This window comes from Microtus pennsylvanicus, chromosome 3, assembly GCF_037038515.1.
Source record: "Microtus pennsylvanicus isolate mMicPen1 chromosome 3, mMicPen1.hap1, whole genome shotgun sequence".
In the NCBI taxonomy this organism is placed as follows: Eukaryota; Metazoa; Chordata; class Mammalia; order Rodentia; family Cricetidae; genus Microtus; species Microtus pennsylvanicus.
In genome coordinates, this window is record NC_134581.1 from 16060158 (window position 1) to 16087343 (window position 27186).

General features: G+C 52.7%; 4 protein-coding genes across 6 annotated transcripts; all 4 read right to left on the reverse strand.

Moving 5' to 3' along the window:
• Positions 1-1575: 1575 nt before the first annotated feature.
• Hyal2 (hyaluronidase 2) lies at positions 1576-7102 on the reverse strand. 2 transcript variants are annotated; one of them, XM_075964703.1, is made up of 4 exons: positions 5782-5908; positions 3967-4933; positions 3466-3555; positions 1576-2991 (listed from the first exon to the last, which is right to left on the reverse strand). In XM_075964703.1, the coding sequence occupies exons 2-4, from the start codon at positions 4885-4887 to the stop codon at positions 2590-2592; spliced, it is 1413 nt and encodes a 470-aa protein (XP_075820818.1). In that variant the 5' UTR covers positions 4888-4933; positions 5782-5908; the 3' UTR covers positions 1576-2589. The 2 variants fall into 2 exon arrangements, with proteins under 2 accessions (XP_075820818.1, XP_075820819.1); XM_075964704.1 differs by lacking the exon at positions 5782-5908 and adding an exon at positions 7000-7102 and having other exon boundaries at positions 2275-2991.
• Positions 7103-8983: 1881 nt separating this feature from the next.
• Tusc2 (tumor suppressor 2, mitochondrial calcium regulator) lies at positions 8984-11707 on the reverse strand. The gene is made up of 3 exons (XM_075964708.1): positions 11425-11707; positions 10294-10414; positions 8984-10167 (listed from the first exon to the last, which is right to left on the reverse strand). The coding sequence occupies exons 1-3, from the start codon at positions 11568-11570 to the stop codon at positions 10102-10104; spliced, it is 333 nt and encodes a 110-aa protein (XP_075820823.1). The 5' UTR covers positions 11571-11707; the 3' UTR covers positions 8984-10101.
• Positions 11708-12681: 974 nt separating this feature from the next.
• On the reverse strand, positions 12682-22052 carry Rassf1 (Ras association domain family member 1). 2 transcript variants are annotated; one of them, XM_075964706.1, is made up of 6 exons: positions 21803-22052; positions 19891-19997; positions 16516-16620; positions 15999-16296; positions 15760-15875; positions 12682-13547 (listed from the first exon to the last, which is right to left on the reverse strand). In XM_075964706.1, the coding sequence occupies exons 1-6, from the start codon at positions 22050-22052 to the stop codon at positions 13401-13403; spliced, it is 1023 nt and encodes a 340-aa protein (XP_075820821.1). In that variant the 3' UTR covers positions 12682-13400. The 2 variants fall into 2 exon arrangements, with proteins under 2 accessions (XP_075820821.1, XP_075820822.1); XM_075964707.1 differs by having other exon boundaries at positions 19180-19997; positions 21803-21919.
• Positions 22053-22608: 556 nt separating this feature from the next.
• On the reverse strand, positions 22609-27170 carry Zmynd10 (zinc finger MYND-type containing 10). Its single transcript, XM_075964705.1, has 12 exons — positions 26920-27170; positions 26562-26670; positions 24853-24969; positions 24709-24762; positions 24455-24592; positions 24275-24363; positions 24083-24183; positions 23623-23795; positions 23266-23391; positions 23062-23183; positions 22818-22943; positions 22609-22724 (listed from the first exon to the last, which is right to left on the reverse strand). The coding sequence occupies exons 1-12, from the start codon at positions 27009-27011 to the stop codon at positions 22649-22651; spliced, it is 1323 nt and encodes a 440-aa protein (XP_075820820.1). The 5' UTR covers positions 27012-27170; the 3' UTR covers positions 22609-22648.
• Between the last annotated feature and the right edge of the window lie 16 nt (positions 27171-27186).

Sequence of the window (27186 nt, forward strand, 5' to 3'; positions counted from 1 at the left end):
TGTCTGGGCCTGCAGCTGTGTCTGTTCCTGAACGACTGAACACTGGTGCTCACAATAGGGCTACCATATCTTGGTTTCACTGCCTGTGCATGCCTAGGGTCTTTGAGCAGCCCCACATTGCTACCCTGACCCTTCCTCTACCCCTTAGGGCGTTCTGGTTATCTTTGGTGTGGCGTGACTTTTTCTTAAGCAAGTGTAAAGGACTTCTATTCATCTCAGATAAAGTACTGATGACAGACCAAAGAGACTATTCTGTCCAAGTCTGACTGGTGAATCAAAGAGTTTTTTTTTTTTTTGTTGTTGTTGTTACATTACAGGAAGAACATGAGGGGCTACTTATAGAAGCCACATGACTCAAAGGCAGCTGTATCACCAAAGGCCCACCCTAGCATGGGGAACAATACACAAAAGCTGTTTTCCTTGGAACAGCTTGCCAACTTGTAGGTAGCTCCTCTCTCTAGCAACTATTTACTGCTGTTTAGTTTTGGAGAGGGGGATTCATGAGTCTTGTAGCTTTTATATATATATATATATTCAGTTCTCAGTACTCAACCCTGTGTGTTGTTGGAAATCACAGGTGTGGAGGAGACGGAAGTTTCCCTAGTCTTTGCTCTCCTTTGTTGAACTCCATTATTTTTGGTCTTTTTTTTTTTCGGATTTTAAAATTAAGTCTAGTGTGGTGGCACGTGCCTGTAATCCCAGTGCATGGGGGGCAGAAACAGGTAGATTTCTGTGAGTTCAAGACCAGCCTCATCTACATACTGAGTGCTAAGCTAAGTAGGGCTGCATAGTAAGACTCTTGTCTCACAACTTTCTTAAAGTTACGTTTATTTATGTATTTGTATATGTGCCACAAGGTCATACAGAGGTCAGAGGACAATTCCAGGGAGCTGGTCATCAGGCTTGATCGCAAGTGCCTTTTACCCAGAGCCCTATTTCTCATTTATTTATTTTTTCATTTATTTTCCCCAAGGCAGGGTTTCTCTGTGTAGCCCTGGCTGTCCTGAAACTCACTCTGTAGACCAGGCTGGCCTGGAGCTCACAGAGATTCACCTGCCTCTACCTCCCAAGTGCTGGGATTAAAGGTGTACAACACCATCAGCAGGCTCCTCTTTTGTTTGAAGATATGTAACTGGCCTATATGAGCCATATACTCATATGTGAGCTATACCCATAGAGCTTAGGCTGGCCTCCAAGCCAGAACTGGGCTTGAACTTCCGATCTTCCTGCCTTTATCTCCCAAGTTACAGGGATTACAATAGGCATGCATCGTCACCTGGTTCCTCCACATCCCTTTCAAATCTCAACATGGTTGTTGGCTGTCCTTACTCACTTTCTGGTTCTGGTGCGTGAACTTGGGACTTAGTGCAAGCTAACCGTAGGAGCACTTGTAGGGCCACTAAGTTTCTTGAGGACAGGGCTGAGGGGGTCATCACTGACACTCTAGTGGGCCTGAGGGAAGGACAATGGAGGTAACACCGGTCAGAGTTGTCCCAACTACCCCGGCTCTGCTACTTCTCTCCTCTGGATCTCCTATTAGGCAGTTTGTTCGATGCACGGGAGAGGGTTTTTGGGTATTTATAAACACACACACACACACACACACACACACACACACACACACACACACACACACACACAGTGCTGGTGATCAATCCCAGGACCTTCACATATCTAGGTGAGTCTCTATCACTAACCTTATATATATATTCATATCCTGGCTCCAAAGCTGACCTTTGAGGATGACCCTGCTCCGCGGATCAGGGTAGTTCCATCAGGTATCCACGTAGTGACAGGGATTGACATCTCAACCCTGACAGCCTACCTCCCAGACCCAAGAGAAGGCTGTGACTCAGACGGTGAGAAGGGTCATGTGACAGGAGTCCCCTGCCCTTGGATCAGGGAGCAGAACTGCCCTTGTCTGTAGGAACATCCGGGAAGATCAGGCACCACTTCCCCTTTCTCCATGGGTGGCTGAGGGAAGAAAGCTGGTGTTGGCCCAGCCTGGGCTACTGGGACAGGTGGCAGATACACAGCCAGCTCTATCAGTCACACAGTGGTGGGCACAACTCATTTCAGTCAAGGTAAAGTGGAAGTGAGGTTAGGGTAGAGCAGGAATCCTACTCTGGTGGGTCCTGCCCCCCACAACTGCTGAGCAGGCACCGCCCTAGGCCCCAGTGACCACACAGCTGAGGGGTTCAAAGAGCTCAGCTTAACCTCATCCACAACCCTGAGCTCTCTTGCACATACTAGCCCAGAAGCAGGAAAACCAGGCACAGTTGTTTTATATTTAATTTACAAAAGAGACCCCAGAACTATAAACTATCCAGGAGCAGGGAAGTAGAGTCATGCCTTCCCTGGTTTAGCTATAGCCTCCTTCTTCACTGCCAAGATGAGGGGCTTCTTGGGGGGATTTTCTCTCCCCCTTAGAACAGGGGGGTGACAGCTGCTATGGATGCCTGCTAGGCATCTCGGGGGCTCTGCCCATGCCAAATTCATTTGTCTACCCCCAACAGACTCCTCATGCCCAGATCCTGGTGCCAGAGGCCAGCTGGAGTGATATCCCCGGGGGAGACCCCTTTATAAGGTTCAGGTAAGGGCCATGGCTACCAAAGCCAGCAGAGCGATGAGGTGGGACCCAGCCCAGGCTCTCCTGGCACTTCCTGCTTCCCGCTTATGGTCTCTTTGGCATTGCTCGCCACCCCAGCCCAAGTAGCACTGGCAGCGAAAGTGCGTCTGCAGGTAGTTGAGGTCGGCATCGCTGAGCTTCCCCTCGGGTCGAAGCTGGGGTTCATTAGGTGTACGGCCAGGCACCAGCCGGAAGCTGCTGGCACTGAGGTGCAGGAAGGTATTGGCGCTGGGATTGCGGCGCACGCAGCGTCCATGGCCATGGCATTGGGTCCAACTGCAGTACTGGGTGGCCCAGGACACATTGACTACGTAGGGAACCAGCCACTGTGTTAGGTAATTCTTGAGGTACTGGCAGGTCTCCTGGAGGAAGAGGCCAAGGTTAGCAGGTGAGCATCCGATGGTAGCTGCCTCAGCCCAAAGCCCTGATGGGAAACTGTCTACACCTCTTTCTTTCGGCAGCGGTGGAGTTGGAATCCTAGCCCAGGCAAGTGTTCTCTGAAGCTCATCCTGGGCACACTTACTTGTGTACATATGTACATATCATATATTCAGTTCCCGAGCCTTTACGGTCCTGTCCCTAGTGAGAAGTGGGGGTGGAGACAGACTGGAACCCAGCTGTGCGGATGAGGAAGGGTGGAACTCCAGCTGTTCGGGACAGCATTTCCTCTTCCTGGGAACAGGGTGGGGGTGCCCTTCTTCTCTGTTGGGTTCAGGGACAAAGCCTCCATGCTTAGGAGGCAGCCAAGCTAGACTCAGTTCATATACCCAGGTGAGGGTGGAAGCCAAAGTATAAATTCCCCACCAGGTTTGGCTGGCTGGGGAGGTCTCCCTTACCATACTTGACGCATACACTGAGTCGCCCCAGAAAATGACACCAGCTGAGCCCAGGGCTGCACTCTCACCGATGGTAGAGATGAGGTCCATCTGTGTGGGAATGGATGATTACTGAGGAAAACTGACAGGAGAGGAGGGACACACCTGTTCTAACCTGCTGACCAGAGCGCAAGCCCTCCCTGTATGCCTCCAGGTGGGGCTGTTCGGCTTTCTGGGTTTAAGTCCACGTCCATGCCTACCTGGGACCTTCGTCTCCAAAGCCGAGGGCACACATTCTGACTCCTAAGTTAATTCTGTGCACTTTTCACGGACTTACCAGAGGCTCTAGGCTAATTCTCAGCTCTGGGCCTCAGTCTTATTTACAGAATGAGGAAGACGTTGGCCTTCCACAAGATTAAAAGAAATGTGGAACACACAGTAAACTCTAGTACTTTTGGTCCCCAATAAACCCAAGCATGCAGTGGTTCCTGGAGGAAGAAGGCAAGGCCCTGGAACACATACCTGACTCAGTCCTGTGAGTCCTCGGGTGTACGTGGGGCGTGTGAAGACGTACACTGGGAGGGCATGGTTTGCGTGGTGGGTGTGAGCCACACGAAGGGCCTCCTGAACACGGAAACTCACAAAGTTGCGGCTGTGTGTGGAGGAAGCCAGTGTCTCATCCAGGTACACAGAGGGAAAGAGAGCGGTGCTCTCCGCCCAGAGCCAGGCCAGCTGGTCATTACGTGCCACTTCCACATCAGGACAGCGGCCTGTGTAGCTCTCCCAGTTCTGGACATAATCATGATTATAGCAGTCAGGAAAGAGGTAGAAGCCCCAAAGGTGCTGAGGTCGGACTGCCTTGACATAGCGTAGTGTATTCAACATGAACTGCCGAGCAGCAAACTCAAACTCATACTGCGCCTGCTTTACTATTCGGTCTGGCGGCCAGTCAGGGTGTCGACTGGCCACCAGCTGGCGTGAAGACTGTCGGTACACATCCTTCTCCTGCCAGTTTCGCACCCATACAGGCCTCCATTCCTCCCAGTCAATGACCGCCAGCCCCCCAGGCTCCTGGGTGTGAATGTAGCGCTCCACAGATTCCTTCAGCATGGGCAGGTGTGCGCAGAGGCTACCGTTCTGAGGCACACCACCGTGCACAGACATCCCAGCTGCATCGAAGCGTGGATACAGGCCTAGACGGTCGTAGTAGAAGGTGGTGATGTTCTGGTTGACAAACCCCTCATTCGGTGAGGCCTCCACATCGAAGGCCCTGAGGTCCAGGGGCACTTTGTGGCGCGGGGCACATTCTTGTGTGGGCACATTCCATGCGACCACAAAGGGTCGGCCAGTGAAGATGGGTGGCACTGTGGGCTTAAGTTCCACGGCCCATGCTACCTCCAGCACCAGGGCCAGTGTGATGATGGGACCCAGTCCTGCCCGCATGCTGGGGGCTACAGGAAGTGTCACCTGCCTGGTAGCAGCTCAGGAACTGAAGGAAGTGTGGGAGAGAACAAATCAGTCTAGACAGTTCCAGAGGCGTGCACTTTAATCCCATCTACACTCCCCAAACCCACACTGTGCTCCCCACTGTGTCTGCCAAGGCCGTAAGAAGTTTGAGAGATGGATTCTGAAGGGCAGGCAAGAGACCTAGGGACTCTACCAAACCACAGAATTTTCTGGAGCTGCCTGTGGCTGGGCAAGAATCTCCTTTAGGTCTGTGTCCCTTCTGGAAATGGGACGAATTAGGCTCCAGATTCACGGCCAGAGTCACTTACATGCCTATATACCATACAACACACGGTTTTAGAACACCCTGAACACAAGCTCCACCCTAGAGGCCCCTCAAGCCCCCGCTAAGAACTCTTGACTTAGAGAAGGGATAGCATTTGGACACAATGCACACAGAAGCTGGGAAGCTGTTATGAACACCGCAGAGGAACTGGTATCTGTACAACATGCTCCAAAGCATAAGAGTGAGGCTGTCAGGATTTAGTCCCGGGCACCGACACTGTCTTTGGCTTGGAGTAGGCGTCCGGGGACAAAGGGGCAGCGGAGTACGCACGGCGGTGCTCGCCGACCTGCCCTTCCCACCACAGCCACCGAAAATCTGTGCGAGTCCTCGTGACCGGCCTACACCCTCACCTCCTAGCACAAGAGATCCCGAGTGGAGGGTATTCCTCCCGGTCTTTGTGCGGGACCCCGCCCCCGCCCCGCACGTGGGGCCAGAGTTCACCCGGGTGGGGGTGGGGTCCCTGGGTCATTTATGAAGGCGCCCCTAGAGACTCAGAGCCCAGCTCATAGGGAGAGAGTCATCAAGCTTGCAACGCCCGCCCTCACCTCGCACCAGGCGCCACCAGGACCCACGCCAGGGCCGCCGCCATCCTGGTACCAGCCAAGCCCGCTCCGGCCCTCCGCCCAAGCACTGCCCCAGCTCGAGCCTCTGCTAGCTCCGCCCCGAGGCCAGCGCGCCCTTTAAGAATCTAGCCTCGGAGGTGGACCTATGGCAGGATTTGCGGCCTCGCGGGGAGGGTGCGTTCGCCTTCCTTTCTTTCAGTGCTGCGTTTCGAGTTCGAGGACCCTCAGACCTTCTGCAGAGGAGCATAGTCATCTCTCTGTGATCTAATACTTCTTGAAATCGGGATTTCCGCTAGGGTCTCAGCCTCGAGAGTCATCCAGCCTGAGATAGTACCCCCACAGTCTGTCGCCAGTGGAACAGTCCACTCTTTCCAGCCGTCCTCTTAAAGGGGTAGAATACTAGATGGGTCGGGCGGGCGGGCGCGCGGAGGTGGTGGTATGTGGAATAAAGGCTTACGGCCGAGGCCTTGACTGGGGGTAGCTGCGGGTTCAGTCCCACATGCCTGACTTTGGACTCTAGCAGTGTGGGCCCTTTGTGTAATATAAGAGATTTTGACCCGAGTGAATCCGGAGCCGCCAGGGACATTAACGACCCGCCTTCTCGGATCCCAAGACTCCCTCCACTAGCTTGCGGTCAGAGGGAAGCCCCGCCCCTTGCCTGTCTAGAGGAGGGGGCCTAGGACGGCCTCTGAGCCCTCCCCTGGCAAAGCCGACGCAGCGGTTGTCCTGGTGACCAGGGGGTAGGTCGTCGCGTTTCTAGAGGGGCTGAAGTTCAGCCTGGCCCAAAAGGAAAAGTGGTCTACCCGCTTTCTCCGGTTCCACACCAGGGTAGGCCAATCACTGGATTCTCTCCGGTCCAGTCTCTGCGACGTGGTAGAGGTGGGATGGGGACTCCCAGTCAAGCACGAATAAAGTGCAAGTCGCAGAAGTTTCGGGTCGGAATTATGGAAAGTAGGCTGCAGTGGCTCCCTAGTGCCTCTAGTCCACATTTTGAACCCTTCTGCCTTGCAATCCCCTTCTGGTAGGGAGTAGGCTTAGAGCTGTTCCCTGCCTCTTAGATCTGCTCTCCAAAGCACGACTCAACTTCCCGAAGCCGCCAGCCCCTTTCCCGCCCGCACGCCTGAAAGCTAGGAAGCGCCCTAGCGGGTAGCGCACCTAAGGCTGCGGCCCGACCAGCTTAAAGGTCGTCTCTGGGCTCACCTGTGCGGGAGTCTGTCCGCCCAGTAGGTTGGCGGCCTCCCTTCTTCCTGAGGTGGGCTTCTCCAGCCAGGCTACTAGCACCAGCTGCTGCCCTGTGGGCAGCCTGCTGGAGATTTGATAAACCCCATTCCCTCCCACCCACTCCCGCCTCCCACCCCTGCCCTTTCTCCTCACTTCCTGCTGCCCCTCTGGGCGGAAAGGGACTGGAACAGGGGCTGGGAGGAGAGCCCCCTGACCCTGCTTCCCTTGCTGGCTGGCAGCCCTTGGCACCCTTCCTCTGAGTAGGATCTGGGCCCACGAGTTGTGCCAGGTGACAGGAAGGATATAGGCCTAGGGTCAGGCGCTCATCTCCTTGAGGTTTCAATCATCCTCAAATCAAATCCAGTAGTGGGGGGAGGCGAGTGACAGTATTCATGGGAGTCACACTATTTTGCTTGATTGTTTAGCTAATGGCCCTCCAGAGCAGGTGCCAGGGAAGGAAACTATCTCGTGTGAGGGGAAGACGGGTGGGGTGAGGTGGGGGCTTCCAGTAGCTGAGTCAATTTTTTTTTCCACTGACAGCGGAAGTATCTGAAGTATGACAAAGGAGACAATGTGACAATGTGTTAATGCCTGTGTCTGTGTGATATGGGAGTGGGGGGTGGGCAGGGGCTAGGAGGGTGTGCGGAGCATGGGACTTCTCACACATGAATGTGTGAAGATGTGTGTCCCTGTGGGAGAGAGAGCGCACAGAAGGGACTCTTGAAGACCAGCAGGGTCCCTTCTGACCTCTCTGGAGGTGCAGGCAGACTTGCCTGCTCTCAAATCACCTGAACCAGCCACCCCTCAGAACCCAAGTGGCGCACCTCCCCAACGCTAGGGAGTCCGCGTGCTAATAAAAAGTTGTATGGGGGCTGAGTGTCCAGCCCAGGCTTTGGTCCTACACATTAGTGGCGCATCCCTGAACCCCCGTGTTGGCTTCACAAGGGACCAAAGCTTCTAGGAAGCTCCAAGGGTGGGACTCCTGGGAAAACAAAGACCAGGCCAGACTGCCCAGGGCAGGGACACTTCCTTAGGCAGCCAGCAGGAAGGAAGTGAGCACAGCCCAGCCGGATGGAGTGGGGAAACATTGCCCTGATGCATCTATTGTTTATAGCTTTGGGGTCAGCGAAGCAGGTCCAGAACAGGGAGTTCCCCCGGGCAGGATGGTGGCGGTGGGAGATAGGATACTGTCTGATATGGGGAGCCCTGGCCTCTGAACAGGAGGCGTCCTATAGGGGATGGAAGTCATTCTACAGAACTGGAAGTCTAGGCTACACAGGGTGATCCTACTCAAGACTTGACAAGTTCCAGCCCCCGAGCAACTCGAAGACCAAGTGCCCTGACTCTGGGTTGATGAATTCCTCCTTCCTAAAGTTCTTGAGCTTAATGGCCACAGGCCAGGCCTAGCAGAGAGGCAGATTGTCCCCTGGCAGCAGAGAGCTGACCACGCACTAGGGACAGAGCCTAGCGAGAGAAGCTGCAACAGAGCTGAGCTCATCCCTCAGTTGTTACCTGGGAAGAGTCAGGTGTGTGTGGACTCCAGAGCCTGGTAGGAGGCCAAGGGCATGGTGGGAAACTTTGAGGGCCATGGGGCTTAACCTGTAACCTCACTTGAGATAATATATTACTGCTGGGACCAGAACTATCCCACAGCTATGTATGGTCACACTCACCCCTTAGGCAAGGCAGCTAGGCAAATCTGAAGAGTTTCAAGACCTATTCTGCCCCCCACCCCAGTCCCAAACAAGGTGAGGCAGGTGAGGGGCTCCCAGGGCTGGAGATGGTGTGTGAACACAGCCACCTGTTGGCCAGGGCTGGTATTGCTAGAGGCAATGTTCAGACTTACTGGCTCTTAGAGGGGGCTTGCCAGCCTGGCAGAGTCCAGGGCCAGAGGCCTACCTGATCAGCTCAAGTGGTAGTCTAGAAATCGGGTCTTAAAGTCTCACTGGAAGCCACGCTCATGTGCAGGGTCTACAAATAATTTTATTGAAATTGAACAAATAACACAACAGTCTTCCTATGCTGGGGACCACCCTCCCCAAGCCATTTCCCATACTCTAGACGCCCAGAGCTTCTACAATGATTTTTTTTAAAAGCCATCTCTATATAATAATCAAACTCTGCCCCAACATCATCATAGTCTATTTACAAACCTTCACATTTGAATTACTTCTTTAATGTGTTTTTCCCTTCTTTTGATCCTTACCAAGGAGCTCCAGTATTTTCCCTTAACTGACCCTGAAGTAGTGAAGATACTATAGGAGAAGGGGTGATGGGCTCCTCATAGCTACTGGCTGCTTCTTACCACTGGGTGGTGAACAGCCCCTCCCCGACAGTTGGGGATGGGTGGGACTGCTGGCGCAAAGACAAGGGAGATTAGACAGAATACGTGGTTCGGGGCAAGTCCCCACAGGCACAGGCATCCGTAGGCTGTCCTGACCCCGGCCTGCACCCTTTCAACTTGGGGGAGGGCACCTGGGAGAAATCAAGAGAGATCAGTCCAGCCCTGGGTGAAAGGAGCCTCCCACACTAGTCCCCATTCTTACTTAACGGCCAGCAAACAGTCCATCTTAGAGCGGGAACGAGTGGCAGGGAGGCAGGAAGAACGAGGCTAGCACTATCCCCAGTCTCTGTCCGACACAGGAGGAATCGAGGTAGCAAACGGCTGAATGCTCTGACTAAGGGAAGGGAAGTGAGGGGAAGGTCGCTCCCACGCGGGTCCAGCCCCCACAGCCCAGGGGCCGGAAGAAGGCAGACTCTGCTTATAAAGTGCTGGGCCCTAGGCAAGCTTGGAAGAAAGCAGGTCAGGCAAGGAACTAGGAACCAGGCATTCCTGACCAGCATGTGTCCTGCCATGCTTCTTGAAGAAGCGGCTGGGGGAGATGGGCTGGTAATTCTGCCATTGGCCCCCACCAGCCACCAACCACTTACTGTTCAGACATAAACCAATACCAGTTAACACTGAGGGACTGCCCCTTAACAACTGAAGGTTCTGGGCCAATGGAGTTGAGTTTATTCAGGGTTGTGGCACCAGCCTGGACTCCTGGGGCAGTGGGTGCTTGTGTCTGCCATGCCACAGGCTCACACTTCATAGAGGATCACGGGGAAATCCACGTGGATTCGGGGGGGATCCAGCTTCACGATGCCCTGACGTGGAAACAGAGGCAAGTGAAGATAAGCTCAGAGCCTCTGTGCTAGGAGCCTTCCCGATATTCCCAGCTCCTCCCCCAGTAAGTTCCAGCTGTATCTATGTTGACATGCCCAGCACCTCACCTGAGGAATCAGATTCTTATGTACCCGCCTCAGCTTGGCTCGCTTCTGCCCATTCTTGGTGACGATTGTCTCCTCATAGAATTCGTGAGCCAGATCCCCGTCTTCATCATAAAACATGGAGCTGTGTAGAGAAGGGAACAGGCTGGGTTGGAGCCTCACACCTGGTCATGGCAAATGCCCCAGACAACAGGGAAGTGTGCTGAACCCCAGATGAAGAGACACAATCTTAACCTTGGTGGAAGAATAGTAGGCATGAAGAACTCTCTGTTTGGAGTCATTAGAAGGACGCAGAAAGTGCATCAATGCCACTGATAATGTCACACCAATAAGAGGTCACAGCAGAGCACACTGTCTCATCCACAAGGGGAAACTAGCCAGCGGCAGGCCCTTCACCTAGAGCTTATCAAGTGGGTGGGAATTGGCCTGGGCACACTAATCTCACTTCTAAAGACACTGCTAGTTCAGGGTAAAGACCAAGACCGCAGATGTCTGAGCCAGGAAGGCTGCGTTCCCACTCATTCCCAAGTGGTTGGTACAGCCTCATCAGCACTGCTGGTTGGGTCTTTCTGGTGTTTACTGGCAAATTCCCATCCCAGGGAGTGTCGGTCCTTAGGAGCCCTCGAGGTCCAGACCGTTTTGTGTGAGTCCCTGGGGAAAGATGGTTAGTGCTCCAGGTCTAGAGAACCCAACTGGGCAAGGGCCTCTTTTTGGGTGGCCTCACCTTCAGCACTGAGGCCTAGCAGATTTACAGACACTACTCTCAGAGGTCCACCTTCACTGTGGGGAGGGCAAGACACCTAAGCAGAAGATCATTTCCGTTCTAAGGCTTGGAAGAATAGGAGGTACATAAATGCCTTTAATTTGCAGGTTGAGTTGGATGAAACGAAGATCTTAAGACTCTCGGACACCGTCTTTGCGGGAATATGGGGGAGCTTTTACCCAAGGGACAAGACTCAGCCAACTCTTCTCTAAAAAAAAATCCTGGGCAGACAGGAGCTGAATGCCACTTGGTTTTCCCCACCCCTTGCTCTGATGGGGATCCAAAACATGACAGTCCTCCTGATTCAAACGTGGGGGGGGCGTTCCTCGTTCCCGGACTTCCTCCCCAAGGCAGATACCCATGCCCCTTACCCACGGCGCGTGAATACGAAGGGGGGCACCGCTCGGGCTCGAGACCGCACCAAAGATTGCTCAGCGCCTGCCGCCTCAGGGCCGCCGCCCCCCGTAGCGGAGGCAAAGGGCCAGAGGCCCCGGGCTTTGGAGCCGCTGGCGCCCATGTCAGCGCCGTCGGCGCATGGCGGACCCAGCGGCCGCTCCGCTCTCACAGTACGGCGAGCGCGACCATGCCCTGCCCCAGCCTCCACTCGCAGGTGCCGCCGCCGCCGCCTTCCGCAGGCTCTGCTGTCTCCACGGAAACCTCACTTCCGCTTCCGCACACCCCGCACGCTGCCTCCTCTGAGTGGCTCAAGATCTCGTCAGTCTGTAAACTAGAACCAATGACGACCCTCAGAGACCGAACAACCCAGGATGCGCTGCCTTCCAGGTCCCAGAAGGCAATGGGTCCCTAAGGTCAGCTCCCTCCCTGAAAAGCGTTGGTAATTTGTTGTTATGGACTTTAAGGTCGGGTCGGGTATGACTGTTCCAAAGTCCCTGCCGATCGACACTGGAGCCCAGTGGCAATACTCAATTAGGTCACTTCTCCAACCCCCGAAGAGACCTTAGGCCTGCCTCAGGCTAGGAAGGATATTTAGGTTGTTTTCATAACTTTTTTTAGTCGTCACCTTTGCACGTAAAGAAATTAAGGAGCTTGCTCAATGTCTTGTATTTTCTTTTATTGAGACAGTGTCTCACTATGTAGCCTCAGCTGGCCTGGAACTTCTGTGTAACAGGCTCTCCTCAAAGTCATGTCCACTTGCTTCTGCCTAAGGGCTGGGATTAAATGAGGGAGCAATTATGCAGGGGGCCAAATATCTTCAAAACCTTTGTGAACAAATTTCTTATGACTATATTTGAGTAAATATAGTCATTCACCAGATAAATTCACAAGATAACAGCCTTTAGGAGACCAAGACTTGTTCCCAACTGTACCCTGTGAAATGTGTCCATACCCACAAGTAGTTATTTGATGAAAGGGTTATTGCCCTCTGAGGTGGTGTGTGAGAAAATGGTTTCCCTGTGCTCTAACTGTAGCTTATTCTTGTCTCCACCATGACCTGGGCCTCAGAGTGTTGTTGAAAGACACCTGAATCCAGAGGCTTACATCTCCTCAACATACTGGTCCCACTGCAAGCTTGGAAAGATGCGCTCTATGTGCCAATCACTGTTGGCAGTCATTCCCATTAGGTGCTTCCTGACTGGGGGTCCACATCCATAGAGTCCAAAACCAGAAAAATTCTTCAATCTTTATTCAGCCAATTCTCTCAGGCATCAGGCCCTGATGATGACTGTCACACCCCCATCCCTTTCCCCACAGGAGGCATTCAGTTGAGGCCACAAAGCATTGCATACATTCATACACTTCCATCAAAAGTATCTGAGGGAGACTCTGGCTTTGGCAAACAAGAAGTGGGTCTGGTCCAGCAGCATCGTCCTTAGAGGATGAACTGAGGCATAGGAGCTATACCTGCCAGCCCTCCCTGACCTCAGGGTTATGTGTCAAAGTCATAAGGCACTGGAAGAGGGAAACACAAACTCCATCTGAATGTCTGTATTATTCTGAGCAGTTAACCTTGGCTCTGATTGGGCTATCCTGAGACTTATTCACGACCCAAAACAATCTTTCTCCATAGACTCGGCCCCCCCCCTTCAAATATAACCTTGTTGTGTTTGTAGAGTCTCTAAGATTCTCACGGCTGAGACCCTGATCAAAGGCTGGAGCAGCTACCCAGAGTAGGACCCAGTATACAATGGGCAGAGGGCTGCAAGCCACGCCCCACTGTATCCACTGGTAGAGGGCGGGCTGCGGCACTGTTCTCTGGGCTCACTCCCTTTAGCAGAGGAGGGCTTCCACGCACACTCATTCCGCAGGCCCCACGGGCCCTGTCACACTCACACGGCACGATCTTCGCATTGCCTATTTTCCTCCTGCTACCCAGAGAAACGAAAGGTCACCCCAAAGGGCAAGCATGCAAGGCTTCCTGGATCTTCTGGCGGCAACGAGAATACTTCTGCAGAATCTGTCGAAGGTGTTCCTCTTCTTCCCGCTGCAGGATACGTAGGAAATTGTGCAGCTCAGGCATGCTGAAGGCATCCCACTGCAAAGGGGCAGAGGAGAAAGATACTGGGCTATGGCAGGAAATGGCTAAGTTAGCAAACCCTTCTCAAAAACTAGTGTCTCATGGTCACACACCTCAGGACTAGGCTTCTGGATGGTACCACCTCCCTTTTCATTCCCCAGCCTTACCTGTTTTGGTTTTGTTGTTATTGTTTTTAATTATTTTATATGTATGAGTGTTTTGTCTGTGTATATATGTATGTGCAGCATGTGTATGCCTGATACCACATGGAAGTCAGAAGAAGGCATCAGATCTCTGGGGACTGGAGTTACAGATGGTTGTGAGCTGTCGTCCCCTGGGTGCTGGGAATCAAACCCAGGTCCTCTATAGGAGCAACATGTGCTTATCTTAACCATTAAGCCAAATCTTCAGCCCCCTATTTTGTTGTTTTTTGAGTCACAGTCTTGCTGCCTTTCAAAGGCTGGCCGTGACATGCTATGTAGCTCAGGTTAGTCTCAAAGTTGTGATCCTCCTGTCTCTGTTTCCTGAATGCCATGATTATAAGTCTGGATCACAATGCTAGGATAAGTAGTCTGTGCTAGAATCCTCATGAGCAATCTGCACGGAAGACAGATCCTACACAACAGTCACCTCATAGAGAGACAGCAAATCAGGACGTTCCTAAATAGCTGCTATTGCATGGGCCTCCTCCAATACAAACCCAGGGTCTCATAAATGTAAACAAACTACATTTTCTTTACTCCAAAGCTACATTCCCAGGCAACCTGCTCACCCCCTGCTTCTTTTCTCTTTTTCTTCTGCTGGGTTTTATGCATACTAAGTATATAATCTTAACCACTGGGCCACATACTAACCCGTAGGTAAAAAGTCTTTTCTTTTGCATTACTAGGAATTAAATTGTGCTGGCTAGTTTTAGGTCAATTTGACACAAACTTTAACCTGAAAGGAGGAAACCTTGAGAAAAAGCCTTCATAACATCCAACTGTAAGGCATTTTCTTAATTAGTGATTAATTGACAGGGCAGGGTTCAGCCCATTGTGGCTGGTGCCATCCCTGGGCTGGTGATCATGGATGGGTTCTATAAAAAAGCAGGCTGAGGAAATCATGAAGAGCAAGCCAGTAAGCAGCACTCCCTCAATGGCCTCTGCATCAACTCCTGCCTTTAGGTTCCTGCCCTGACTTCCTTCAATGATAGGATTATGATGTAGAAGTGTAAGCCAAATAAATCCTTCCCTTCCCAACTTGCTTTTGGTCACAGTGTTTGATCACAGCAACAGAAACCCTAACTAAGACATGAACCAAGGGATCCAACATGTTAAACATCTTACCGTTGAACTATAGCCCCAAGTCTTTTTACTTTTTGAGATAGTATCTCACTAAGTTAACCCAGACAGGTCTTTAAGTTACTCTGTAGCCCAGGATGGCTTTGAACTCGTGGGCCTTCTGCTTCAGCATTCCAAGTAGTTGAGATTACAAGCTGGTAGTAGTAGGCCTTGCTAGAAGAGTGTTTTGTTTTATGTGTATAAGTGTTTTGCCTGTAGGCACATATGTGCACTGTGTGCAGGGTCTATGTGGATGCTAAGAACCTAACGTAGATCCTCTGCATGATCAATAAGTGCTTTTAATTACTGATCCATCTTTCCAGCCCCATTGTTTTAATTCTGTGTATGTCTGGGTCTGTGTAGAGGTTATGTGCACATAAGGACAGGTACCCTCTGAAGCCAGAGGAGGAAGTCAAATCCTTTGGAGCTGGAGTTGCAGGTGAAAGTGGGCCACCTAACATGGGTGCTTCAAACAGAAAGGGAGTCCTCTGAAAAAGCAGCAAGTACTCTTAACTGCTGAGCCATCTCTCAGCTACACCTGTGTAGCTCTGAACTTGTTCTTGGCTCACCATGAGTCAATCAAATCCCACACCAGGAAACAAAGAACCAGAACAGTTCTTCTGGCTTGTTTTTGTGGCCCAGACTGACCCCAAACTCCTAGCAATCCTCCTGTCTCAGCCTCCCAAGTACCTCTATTACAAACACGAACCACTAGATTCAGCTTCTTCCTAAGGATCTAGACCTTGGTTCCAGTGTCCTGGAAGCCTATACTTTCATTCCAGGGTCTGTATATTCTTGGAGACATTGTACAGGGTTTGTTCTGTAGCTCCAGTTTCTCCTGAAACCTTCACTATAGCTACAACCTACTAGCTTTGTCAGGTGATAAGAAAATAAGATGATGTACTCACATTCACCTCTCCAGAATCATTCTCTTTCAGGACAAAGCTCAGGGCCTTCTCACTAGGCCCTGCAAGAAGCCGTAGCTTCAAGGGCTGCTCATCATCTGATAGTTTCCGGAAGTACACTGGAGATCAGGCAGACCAAAAAGGATAAAGAATTAGAAACAGGCTCAGATGCCCCAGCCTCTGAATGTACAGGCATGTGATACAGACCCCTTACACAGGAAGAGCTGGGATAGGAAACCTACCTTGGCCATGACGTTCGGTTCGTTCAAAGAGTGCAAACTTGCGAGGATCATCCACTACCATGAATTTTCGCAGCAAGGCCTCAATGACCTCACGTGCCCGTGTTCGTGACAGAACATGCAAGTGCTTAATAGCATCCTTAGGCAAGTAAAAGGAGGTGCGGCGCTTCACAGCTGTGCTCCGCCCTGTGCCCCGCCGGGCGTCCTGTAAAGAAGGTGGTTTCTTGCTGGAAGGCACTGAGACAGGACGTACCAGTTTCAGCTGAACCTTGATGAAGCCTGTGTAGGAGCCGTCCTTGTTCTAAAAAAGAGAAAAAGAAAATCCACACCATGACAGAAGTTCTAGTAGAGAAGGAAGAGGGCAGGGTTGAGTTTACCTGGGGTGGGGCCAGGTGTGCGGCCAGGTGTGCACAGATCACTGCTTGAGTCAACCAAGAATACTTTGGCTATGACTCTGGCCATCTGGCACAAAACTGGGTTCTGTTCCGCCCCACACTCCTCACCTGAGCAGCCAACTCACCAGGCTCATGAAGAGGTTGCTGTTGATCTGGCCATTGTAATCCTTGATCTTCTGCTCAGTCTCAGCCTGGGAAAGATCAGGTGTCTCCCGCTGTGCAGGCTCGTCCTAAAAGACAGGTCAGCATGGATACAGGGCACTTGAAAAGTGCAAGGCTTTTTTGGAGATGAAGAAAAAAAAACAGCCAGAACATTCCTTGGATCTTGATTTTGGTCCTGTCACTAAATCCATACACCCTGACCCCATCACTGCTCTGTTTTGCATGCTATAGATGGAGACGGCAAAGAAAGGGAGGATCATTTGGCTTCCTGCTATTTGGGATGAGAGTCACCTCAGCACTGATTGTGTGTGGCCCCTAACCACATTACAGAAACAAAGAGAAATAAAGGTGCATGGCAAAGGGCCAGGAAAACATGAAGGACTATTAGGGAGAATTGTTGTTTAAAGTAAAAACACTTCTTGGGGAGTACTTGCCTAGTATAAGAGAGCCCCTTCAATCTCCAGTATTAATTACCCCCACCCCCACCCAAATAAAATTAAAACCACATCTCAACTGCATAGCTGGTCCCAGAACACTAGTTGGGTCAGAGTTTGTTCTGGAGAAGGGAGGCCACTCTTCCACTTTGCACCAGCACAGATCATGAGCACCACAGGGTCGGAAGCAGGGGAGCCGATAAACATCAGTAGTCAGGAGGGGAAAGGTGATCTCCATTGGGTTAACATGCCTTAGGAGGTTTCTTGGGCACATCCCATGTAGGGAAGAAATCACTGTGACTACCACTGATTTACCTTTGACTCAGGCTGCACAAAAGGCAGCTTCAGGCCAGGCTCCAATCCTGCCAGAGGTGTATAGGCAACTTTCCGTTAGCGGCTGTCCTACCAGTGCCAAGCAGGTAGGCTGTCCGTCCCTTGCTGTCTGGAAACTTAGCCTGAAGACTAGCTCTTTAGGGACTGGGTTTTAGCTGGAAAGGTGGAGTGTGGGTTACAGCGGTTAGGGCTTGAATTAGTTTTCCTTTACCAAACTCACTTGGCCTCACTGCCTCAATCTAACTTCCTGTTGACATCAGAGAGGTCCTGGGGAATGCGACTGGAATAAACACAGCTAGGATTGCTACTGACCAAAGCCTCATCCCAGGAGTTCTCACAAGGTGTCCACTAGGGATGAACCCACAGCCTCACACATGCTGGGCACTGAGCTCAGTCACTGAACCCTAACCCCAGCCCTCATGATTTTACTTTACTTCTCAGCTTCCATCTATCCATCTACCCACCTATTTGGTTCATTAATGGTGTTGTGGATGGAAGCCAGGCCACCATACAAGGTAAGTACTCTCCAAACTGAGCTTGCTACAAACTCCAGCTGCTTTTAAACAATTATTTTCTTTATACCTTTCAACCTGCTAGCACCTTGTGTTCTTTTCCCACCTTTCCATAATAGATGACGACTCAGGCTGAGAGGCGTGGAGACAACCTCAGGGGTCTACACTGAATCTACAGTCTGGACTAAGGTTTTTGGGGTGTCAAGTAGCAGCCCATCTTTAAGAAATTTGTATTGCTGAGCAGTGGTGACTCACACTTTTAATCCCAGCACTCGGGAGGCAGAGACAGGCGGATCTCTGTGAGTTCGAGGCCAGCCTGGTCTACAAGAGCTAGTTCTAGGACAGGCTCCAAAGCTACAGAGAAACACTGACTTGGAAAAAAAGAAAGAAAGGAAAAAAAACATTTGTATCAACTCTCTCCTACAACACCACAGAATTTTTTTTTTTTTTTTTGGCTCGGATAAGGAATTCTACTTCGCTGCTGCTAAGTTTACTAACCTTCACTTTACTAAGTCTTCACTACACTCTCCTGATGCCCTCTTCTAAGGTATTATGGCTCAAGAACAAGTTATCTGAGCTTGGTGGTCACAACCACTATACTCCCAGAAAAATCTCTGGTAATTTGGCACATCTAGGAGACTCTAGGAATGTTCAGCTGCCCTGGTACACACACTTTAAATCTTAGGTAGAAACCCTTCTCGGGGCATTTTATAGTCTTCCTGCTCCCTATTGGACTAGGAATGCTCCTATTAAGGTCCACAGCAAGGGCCCTCTTACTAGACTCCCCAAACCCCTACCAAAGTTTCACTCGGGAAGGAAGATCGGAAAATCGTCTACATTCCAGCAGCTGGTGTCAGAGTTGGCCCAGCAATGGCTGCGAACTCTTCTGGCTGATTCAAAACTATAAGTGGAAGGGACAGAGTCACCTCCGAAACAAACTTCTCACTTCCCGGCGGACTCCTCCTCCACTTCCTTATTTCCCCCAGGGAGGGAGTAGGAGAGCCCAAATGCGAAATCAAGACGCCGGTTTGGGCTGAGGCTGGCTTTAATCATGGGTGAATACGCCCGCCTCTGGTCCACCCAAGCTTCAGAGCTGCTTCTTCCCCTGGCTCAACCGGTCTGTGACGGCAAGCCAGGGAAGCCTGGGGACTCAGTACCGGCGCGCTGGAATTGAGCTTCTTTCTACCCGGAGCAGAGAGAGCCCAATACACATCCCGGCCGGTTTTTGTGTGGACCCGCCGGGAGGCTGCCTATCAACTAACTTCCCAGGCCGCAACTTAGAGGGGACGGGCAGGATTGGAGAGACCGCCCCTCGCCCGCCGGCGACAGCCCCCACCCGGCTTCCCACCTGGTCCCGGCGCGGCCTGCGGACCAGCGAGGTCCGCGCCGTGAAGTACTGCTCGAGCTCTGAGTCCGAGTCCTCCTGGCTGCAGTAGCCACTGCTCGTCGTGCTGCTCCAGGTCATTTCGAAGGAAGGCGTCTCGGCCTCGCTCATCGCCCTGCCCGCCCGTTCCCTAGTCCACTGCGTGGGGAGTCTCCAACCACCGCCCGGAGCGCGTGCGTGCGTGTGAGCGAGTCAGTACGCGCTTGCGCTGAGACCTGCGCCGCGCGGCGACCGTTAGGACTGCAAACGTAGACGACTAAAAATCTAGTGCTGGAGTCGTTTGGGGGACGACGGGCGGGGGAACGCCGAGGGGCGGGGACACCACGCAACTACTCGAGGAGTGACCTCATCGCTGAGGCATCTCTACTCGGCTCCGCCTCTCGGGCCCCACGTCCCCGCGGGGGAGGCGGCAGGGCGTATGCGCAGGCGCACCGACGTTGCCCCAGGGCCGGAAGCGGGGTGTGAAAAGTGAGTGTGCACCGTGCCAGGGCGCGCCTTCGCGGCTACTGGTTTGCGGGCCATAGTTTTTGCGTGGGGTAGGCTCCAGACAAACCCACAAGCAGAACTAGTCTCTCTGATGCCGGGAAGTCCGTAATTGGGATGTTCGTTGTGTACGGCGCCGGGACTAAGCCCCGGGGCCCCTCCCTGCCCACACTCCCCTGACCCCGAGCTCACCACGTTCGTGTCCCTTTCCAATGCGGGGTCCCAGCCCAGGTCTCGGGGCCCGCAGCAGTCCAGGCAGACGAGCGCACGACAACGGTAATGGCAGGTGAACTTGCAGTCTGCAGAAAGGGCTGGCCGTGAGGCGGAGGAGCTCTGCGAAGTGACCCACTGACAGGGGGCCGCCGCCCGACAGATTTGGGCTTGACTGGCTTTTTCTCAAGCTCGGTTACCGCCCACGCAACACAGATTCTAGAGTCGTCCGTCCGAAGCACCTCTGGAAACCGGCTGGAAGGCCTTAGGTGGTTAGAGAGCTAACACTGAGCTAACACCCCAGCTACTACTTCACCTGGCCATTAACTTGAAAACAAAAGCGCTTAATTTACGACTTCCTCTGTTTGCCATCTACCTCTTCATTTGTTTAAACAAGCCTATTTTGCTTTTTGAGAAAGGGTCTCCTGTAGTTTAGGTTAGCCTCAAACGGTAACCTTGAACTCAGTGATCCTCCTGCCTCTACCAACTTCTCCAGTGCCAGGATTAACAGATATGTGCCAATGCCCAATGCCACATCTAATGTTTGGCCTTTGTCCACATTACCGGGATTACTATATCCTTAACGTTGGTTGCTTACTCCCTTTGGCTCCCAGGGACAGTACTCACTAGCCAGGTTTCCTTCTCCATAGCCCCTTCCTCAGCTCTGTGTCAACTCCCAAGTCTAAGAGTTGATGTCCAAGTGGCACTGATTTGCCTCTTTAGAACAAATCCTACATGTAGTACCTTCACTTTAACATCTACTAAAGATTTCAAATGCACATGGTCAAAACTTCCCTTTTCTTCCACTTGAAGCCGCCCCAGGTTTCTATTTGCCGATGCAAAAGTTACCACTGACTGTCCAGTTGTCTGAAGCAAAACCCTACACTTGTCTGATTTGCTTATCAACCTCTTGTCAAACACCCAAGTGGTCCCATCTCTCATCTCCAGAGCGACTTTATTTCTCTTTGAGAATGTTGTGGTACCACAGCCCTTGCTTCCATGCGGCATTCTCTCACACAAACCGTTGTCTCCACTAGCTGAATTTGTGGCATACTCATGCCGTGAATGAGATGAGCTCTAGGCACGCACAGGCCTACAGTTCCATCCTGAAGTTCCCACCTTTACGGCTCAAAGCACTGACAACTCCAGCTACACATCAGAGTGTGGGAAGCAAAGGCAGGTGGATCTCTGTCACACCCTAATCTGAATAAAGAGTTCCAGGCCAGGCAGGGCTGCATAGTGAGACCCTATTTCAAAACAACAACAACAACCAACAAAACAACAAAACCCCTCAATGCCTAAGGTCCACTTTCAACAATGGACTCAACAAGTCTGGAAGAAGGTCTAGACACACGGAGATGGGAGGGTATAAAGTGTCCCGGGCAAGTCGAACTTCTGTTTGCTGGCAATCCCCAGAAGGACTACTGTGTGTGTGCTTGTATTCCATGTTTTAGCCTCTGGATCCCTGAGTCGAGACAAAACTTGACTAAAAACTCAACAAAATTCCTACTTACAAGGAGCCCAACCAAGGTTCTAACTTTTTTCTGCCCCCCCTATCATATGTGGGTGGTCACCCAAGAATCTGGAGCCAATCATTGGGAAGAGGCGGACCTCGGAATGCAGGCTCAGGGCACAGTAGGCACAAAGGCTTTTCAAGAGCCCAGGCTCTTTAAAGACGATCTTGAAACCAGCACCTTCTGTGCGCCAGCCACGGACGAAGTGTGACAAGTGATACACCATTTTCTTAAACACGCTCCCTGATGGGGCAAGGTAACGGGACCTGGTCTGCAGGATCATCACTGCTGACCCCCTCCGCTGAGACTTGACCGGCAGCCATGGTGCTGCCTTTGACCTCCCGTTCGGTGATCGCAGGCTGCGTGGGGCCGCTACTCACGCGCGCACTGTAGGCCCTTGCGCACGACGCCCCAGATGAAGTCTCCACAGAGGTCGCACCACGTGTGCGTGGCGGGACCCGCAGGCTGGAAGCGGTGGCCGCGACCCGGGACGTGCTGCTGTGACGGATTGCGAGCTGTGCACGGCGCGATGCGCAGAGCGTTGGCACGCTCCAGCCGGGTACGGCCAGGGCCGATGCGCCCAGACGGTGCCAGCTCCCGTAGTTCAATGAGTTCTGGCTCCGCCGACATGGCCCGGTCAGACCGGGGATCCAGAGGACTGGGCGCTAGCGGGCGAGGCCGCAGGGCGGGCCGCCACTTCGGCACCGCCCCCAGGATCAAGGCAGGGCGGCGGGAAAGAGCGGCGGAGAACGCAATGGAAACCGAGGCGAGCTGACAGTGTGGACTAGTGGGCGGGGCACGGCACAAGGGTGGACGCTTTCAAAGAGCCCCTTCCCAGGCTTTGAGTCCAATCTTCGCCCCATGTCCCCTCCCCCGCCCCCAGCGACGAGGGCAAAGCGCCACACTGATGTGTTTCATGAGGTCCGCTTTACTGTGATAAAGGAAGAGGGTCTCCACATCCGGCCCTTGCTTACGCCCCCCAGCCCTGTCTGTCTGCTTGCTGATGCTGAGGCCTGGTTCTCTTCTCTACGTATTCGCGGGGTGGGGCAGGAAGTGAAGAGCCTTTGCTTGTCTGTACGTCGACTGGTGGTGGTTTGCAGCTCTACTTGACTCAGCTGTGCTCACCGCCAGGGAAATTGAGGTCTGACAGGGGCCAGGCAGAGTTCCTGAGGCTCAGAGTCACATTCTGGGTGAGCTCTTCCGTCGGCCCTCAGAACCTGCAGCCTTCACTTGGCTCTGTCACCTTGGGCTGCTAGAACACACGTCTTTCCGTGCTTCTCCCAGTGTTTGACTTGGCACTCCCTGCAGGGGTGGTGGGTTGCATGAGGGTGACAGTGCTTGTGGGAGGACCCAGGGTTGGGGCTTCGGGGGACGGAGGTCCTGGGGTCCCCTTACCTGCAGCAATACCACACACTCTGGCATCTGGAGCAGCGCTTGGAGGCCTCTGCGTTGCAGTAAGCACAGCGGGGCTTCTCTGGGGCTAAGGCCTCTAGGACGTCCAGCCTGTAGGTTTCAGCCCACCTGGGGGAGGGGCCAAGAAGATGTGACTGGACCTGACAGGTAGGGGCAGAGAACCTCCCGCTATGTCCATGCCCTCTATGTCCCATGCACCTGTCTTCAGCCATGCAGCAGGCCTTACCTCTGTGCCTGCTGGCGCAGATCCCGGTCTGAGGGGCTGAAGACATGCTGCAGCTGGTGCTTGGCAATGGCCTGCCATTTGCCTTTGTTCTCTCGCTCCAGCCGGTCCCAGATTTCTGGGATCTAAGAGAGAGTAAGGGAGAGGAGAGGAAAGAGCTGGCAGAGTGGATCATGGCCCTGAGCAACTAAGGGTCTGGGTGCCTACCTGTTCCAACACCAGGTCTTTCTTAGGGGGCTGGGTTTCAGCCAGGGCCAGGTGAGCCAGGAAAGCCTTCAGGTCAGCAAGGTTGGGCAGCTGGTCCAGTAGTATATCCGTGAGGAAGGCCTGAAGCTGCAAAGGTATCCAGGGAAAGCCATTGTGAAACAGGTCCTGGCCGGAGGGGCAAGAAACAGGGAGTCCCTAAGCTGGGTTGGGGGTACTTGGAGGGTTTAGTCTCACCAGCTCCTTGTTACCTGAAGCCGACGTAGTGGAAAGAGGACAGGGTGAGGCAGCGATGCAGTGGGGGCGGGGCAGGGTGGGGCTGGTGGCAGAAGGGATGGGTAGGGTAGCTGAGCTCCCCACCTTAAGCAGCTGCCCCTTGGCGAAGCTGGTAAGGCAGTATCGGGCTCGGGCCTCAGAGCTGAGCAGCAGATTGTACAGGGCGATCCACACCTGCCCGTCCAGCTTATTTAGTCTCTGCTGCTCTGAGGGGGCCACTGTCTGCCAGCGGCCATTCTCAAACTGCTGCAGCTTGCCTGGGGAGGAGAACTAGCTTACTGGATGCAGGCGTTGTATTCTCCGGAGTGTGTGGATGGGAGGATTGAGAACTGCCTGGCACGGTTAGAAGACCCCGGCCACCACACTTGTCTGAACAAGGTAAGTCCACGGGACTTGTCTGCCTCAGAGTCAAAACTCTAGCCCCATTTTGGGTGAGGCATGCTGGTGTCCTCAGTGTGTTGGCTGTCCAGCTGTCTGCTTCCATTAACCCCAAGGATCTTCTGGAAGCAGCCAGTTAAGTCCTGGCAGGTGGGAGAGGCCTTACCTCCTTCCCGCCGTCTCCAGGGGCTGTGCTCCAGTAGCTCCACCAGGAGGCAGGGCAAGTTATGCGTACTGAGCATGCGGTTCAAGGTACTCAGGGAAAGGCTAGAGGTAGGGGTAAGGGGGGTTAGCAGAAGTTACAAGCCGAATACTGCAGCCCTTTACTGCGTGCCCCAGGCGCTGGAGGGTGGCCCACCTGTCCACGCAGTCTGTGATGTAGCGAAGCACCGAGAGCGCTTTCAGTGAGATCTCAAACTCCATTGTCTCTGCCTGTTTCTGCAGCTCCTGGTGGGGGGAGCGTGGGCACACAGAGTTCACCCCTGCCTCTGGAGGCTTCACTTCAAGGTTTGGCCCCCTCCAGGAAACCTTAACTTACTTGCATAGGGGTATTATCCTGGGACCGTTCTTCCTCAGATGGGTCACCACAGCCAGTCCGGCCCACCAGCAGTGTCAGCTTGCGGTGGCAATAGTCCACTAAGTCCAGTATCCTGTCATCTGCTGACTCACACACCTCCTGGGGGCAGGGAAGGTACAGTTCAGTATTCGATATTGATGATACTCTTCTCCACAGATCCATCCCACCAGGCTCGGGCCTGCAGAAATGGCCTCTTGACAAGGATGGTGCTTCACCTTGTGGAAGAACACTGTTTCTAGAAGATTGATGATGGAGGCCTCATGGTGTACCTGCCAAAGAGAACAGGGCTGGGCTGTTAGGGAGGAACAGGGGCTGTTAGCTAGCTTTCGTCTTCAGGACCCTGTGAAGGCCCAGCTCACCACCATGTATATGGGGAAGGTATTCTGGGGCTTGAAGTCCTCTAGCCTGCACAGCACCGGGAACACCTTCTGTTTCCACACCTCCACTGCGATCAGCTCTTCTACCAGTGTGGGGATCTGCAAAGGGCAGGGGAGGAAGAGAAATGGCATGGACCCGCCTTGGCATCACAGCTCTCCAACTCTCCTGGGCCCCTAGACCCGCCCCTCAGGTTCCGTAAGCACCCGAGAGTCCCTGCTGTACTGTAAGGCCTTCGTTTCCGTGTTTCCATCTCTCTGACAGGATAGCAGCCTCCTTACCTGTGGATAAACTTTACTGTCCCTCTTGTACCTTCCCCATCCTCACCAGCTAGGCTTCTCTTTTAGGTCAGCCCTCCTTTTCATGTCCTTACTCTGGTCTTTGTCACCTGGTCTGCCAGGCTGTGTGCTGTGGCCTCACTCTTAGGCCCTTTACTGTGCCCTATTCCTAGACCATCCCTGATGTGGGATTCCCCTCTGTATGCTGGGAATATGTTTTATTGCCATTGGTTAATAAAGAAGCTGCTTTTTGGCCAATGTTTTTGCTTTAACAGAGTAAAACCAGGCAGAAAGTACAGAGATGTAGAGAGAGAGAGAGTGTAAGTAGAGTCAGAGAGATGCCATGTAGCTGCTGAAGGAGACAGATGCCCTGAATCTTCCTGGTAAACCACGAGCCTCATGGCAATACATAAAACAATGGAAATGGGTTAATTTAAGATATAAGAGCTAGCTAGTAATATGCTTAAGCTAATAGGCCAAGCAGTATTTTAATATAGTTTCTGTGTGATTAATTTGGGCCTGGGCAGCTGGGAAACAAATGAACAGTCTCTGTCTACACATCTCCCAGTGCCCAGCTCTGCCTTTTTCTCGCAGGGGAACCCCTTTACACACACTTGGGTCACCCCGACCCCTCCTCCCGTCAGGCATCTTCCTGGTCTCTACTTTCTCCTCTTACATAAGAAAGGCTGCTCTTCCCACTTTGAAAGCCCCACTTCCTCTTTAGTGAGGGTCTCCTTTAGCCTCAGTCATTTCAGGGTGATGTGAGTACTTGGGTTTTCCTCCCAGGCAAGTCTAGGACCCACGGCTGTCTCCCTAATTAGTCCTTGTATCCACCTAGGGTAAAATAGGAAACAGAGCCAAGTATAGTGATGGGAAGGCCTGCAGTCCCAGAACTTGGGAGTCAGAAACAGGAAGTTTGGGAGCTAACAGCAGCCTGGGTCGCCGATCAACACCTTATCTCAAAATAAATGGAAGAAACCTAACACATTTTCCCCAACTTAGGAATGACAGACATACCAGGCCAGAAGGAAGAACAGGTACCCAGTGTCCCCAAGAGGAAGAGTAGAAAGGCAGAAATTATGGTACATTATTTGTGTTTTAATAAATAAAGCTTGACTGGAGATCAAAGTGCAAAGCAGCCACATTAGTAGACACTTTAATCCAGCAGCCACACTAGTTAGCCACAGAGGCCTGATGGCATGGTGAATGCCTTTTATCCCAGTACTAGAGAGGAATATTAAACGGAGGAGGCAGGTCTCCTTAGTCTCAGTCTGAGGTTTCCTGGAGGTAGGATCACCCATTTTGGTCTGAGGTAGAGGTAAGTGCCAGGGGCTGGCCGTTTTGCTTTTCTGATCTTCAGCTTGAACCCCAGTATCTGTCCCTGGGTTTTTATTATTTGAGCTACCTTGACATACCTTCCCATGGGTGACCAGCAATTCCTGGATGGGCTCACCCTGGCTGACAGTGGCATCAAGGATGGCTTGCATGTTCAGCTTCTCCAGGTTCTCATGCTGCTTGTTCCACCTGCCCCGAAGGGATGTGTGTATATTGGGTGTACAAATGTGCAACGGGAATACACAGTGCAGGTGGCGGCTCAATCTACTGGAGCCAGTGTGATCCTGTCCTGAGGCCAGAGGTGCAGCAGAAGCCACACACTTCTATCTCAAAGGGCTTTGCCTCCCACCCTCCACACTGGGCCACCCCTTCTCCAATGTCAGTGCCAAGCTTCTCCACTAAAGGACCAGGTGACCCCACCTATTGCAGCTGCCTCACCCTTCGGATCCCATCTCCCTTAGCTGGAAGCTGCGCAGGCCCCGCACCAACACTTCAGCCTCCCCAGGCAGCAGCAGCTCTAGGTCGCCCATGTCGGGGGATCAGGATTAGTTTGGCTTTTGGGCGGTTGTAATGCAGGAGTCGGAATAGGAGAAACTGACAGACTTCAGTGGCGGGACCAAAGTCTGGCACAGAACAGTTGCTAAGCCGTTGAGGCGCGTCGATTTCGTCGCCATGGAAACGAGTGAGCTTGGCGCCTGCGTAGAG

Excerpts from the sequence above, each read along its gene's own strand:
- Hyal2 (XM_075964703.1), bottom strand. The coding sequence starts at position 4,887 with ATGCGGGCAGGACTGGGTCCCATCATCACACTGGCCCTGGTGCTGGAG. Across the intron at positions 3,556-3,966 it reads GACTCACAGGACTGAGTCAG|ATGGACCTCATCTCTACCAT; the intron begins GTATGTGTTCCA and ends ATTCCCACACAG. Across the intron at positions 2,992-3,465 it reads CAGTGTATGCGTCAAGTATG|GAGACCTGCCAGTACCTCAA; the intron begins GTAAGGGAGACC and ends CTCTTCCTCCAG.
- Tusc2 (XM_075964708.1), bottom strand. The coding sequence starts at position 11,570 with ATGGGCGCCAGCGGCTCCAAAGCCCGGGGCCTCTGGCCCTTTGCCTCC. Across the intron at positions 10,415-11,424 it reads TTCGTATTCACGCGCCGTGG|CTCCATGTTTTATGATGAAG; the intron begins GTAAGGGGCATG and ends TTCTCTACACAG. Across the intron at positions 10,168-10,293 it reads ATAAGAATCTGATTCCTCAG|GGCATCGTGAAGCTGGATCC; the intron begins GTGAGGTGCTGG and ends TTTCCACGTCAG.
- Rassf1 (XM_075964706.1), bottom strand. The coding sequence starts at position 22,052 with ATGTCGGCGGAGCCAGAACTCATTGAACTACGGGAGCTGGCACCGTCT. Across the intron at positions 16,621-19,890 it reads TGGAAAGGGACACGAACGTG|GACGAGCCTGCACAGCGGGA; the intron begins GTGAGCTCGGGG and ends CCTGTCTTTTAG. Across the intron at positions 15,876-15,998 it reads AACCGAACGTCATGGCCAAG|TGTACTTCCGGAAACTATCA; the intron begins GTAGGTTTCCTA and ends CCTGATCTCCAG.
- Zmynd10 (XM_075964705.1), bottom strand. The coding sequence starts at position 27,011 with ATGGGCGACCTAGAGCTGCTGCTGCCTGGGGAGGCTGAAGTGTTGGTG. Across the intron at positions 23,392-23,622 it reads CCAAGGGGCAGCTGCTTAAG|CTTCAGGCCTTCCTCACGGA; the intron begins GTGGGGAGCTCA and ends ATACCTTTGCAG. Across the intron at positions 22,944-23,061 it reads CTGCGCCAGCAGGCACAGAG|GTGGGCTGAAACCTACAGGC; the intron begins GTAAGGCCTGCT and ends CCCCTCCCCCAG.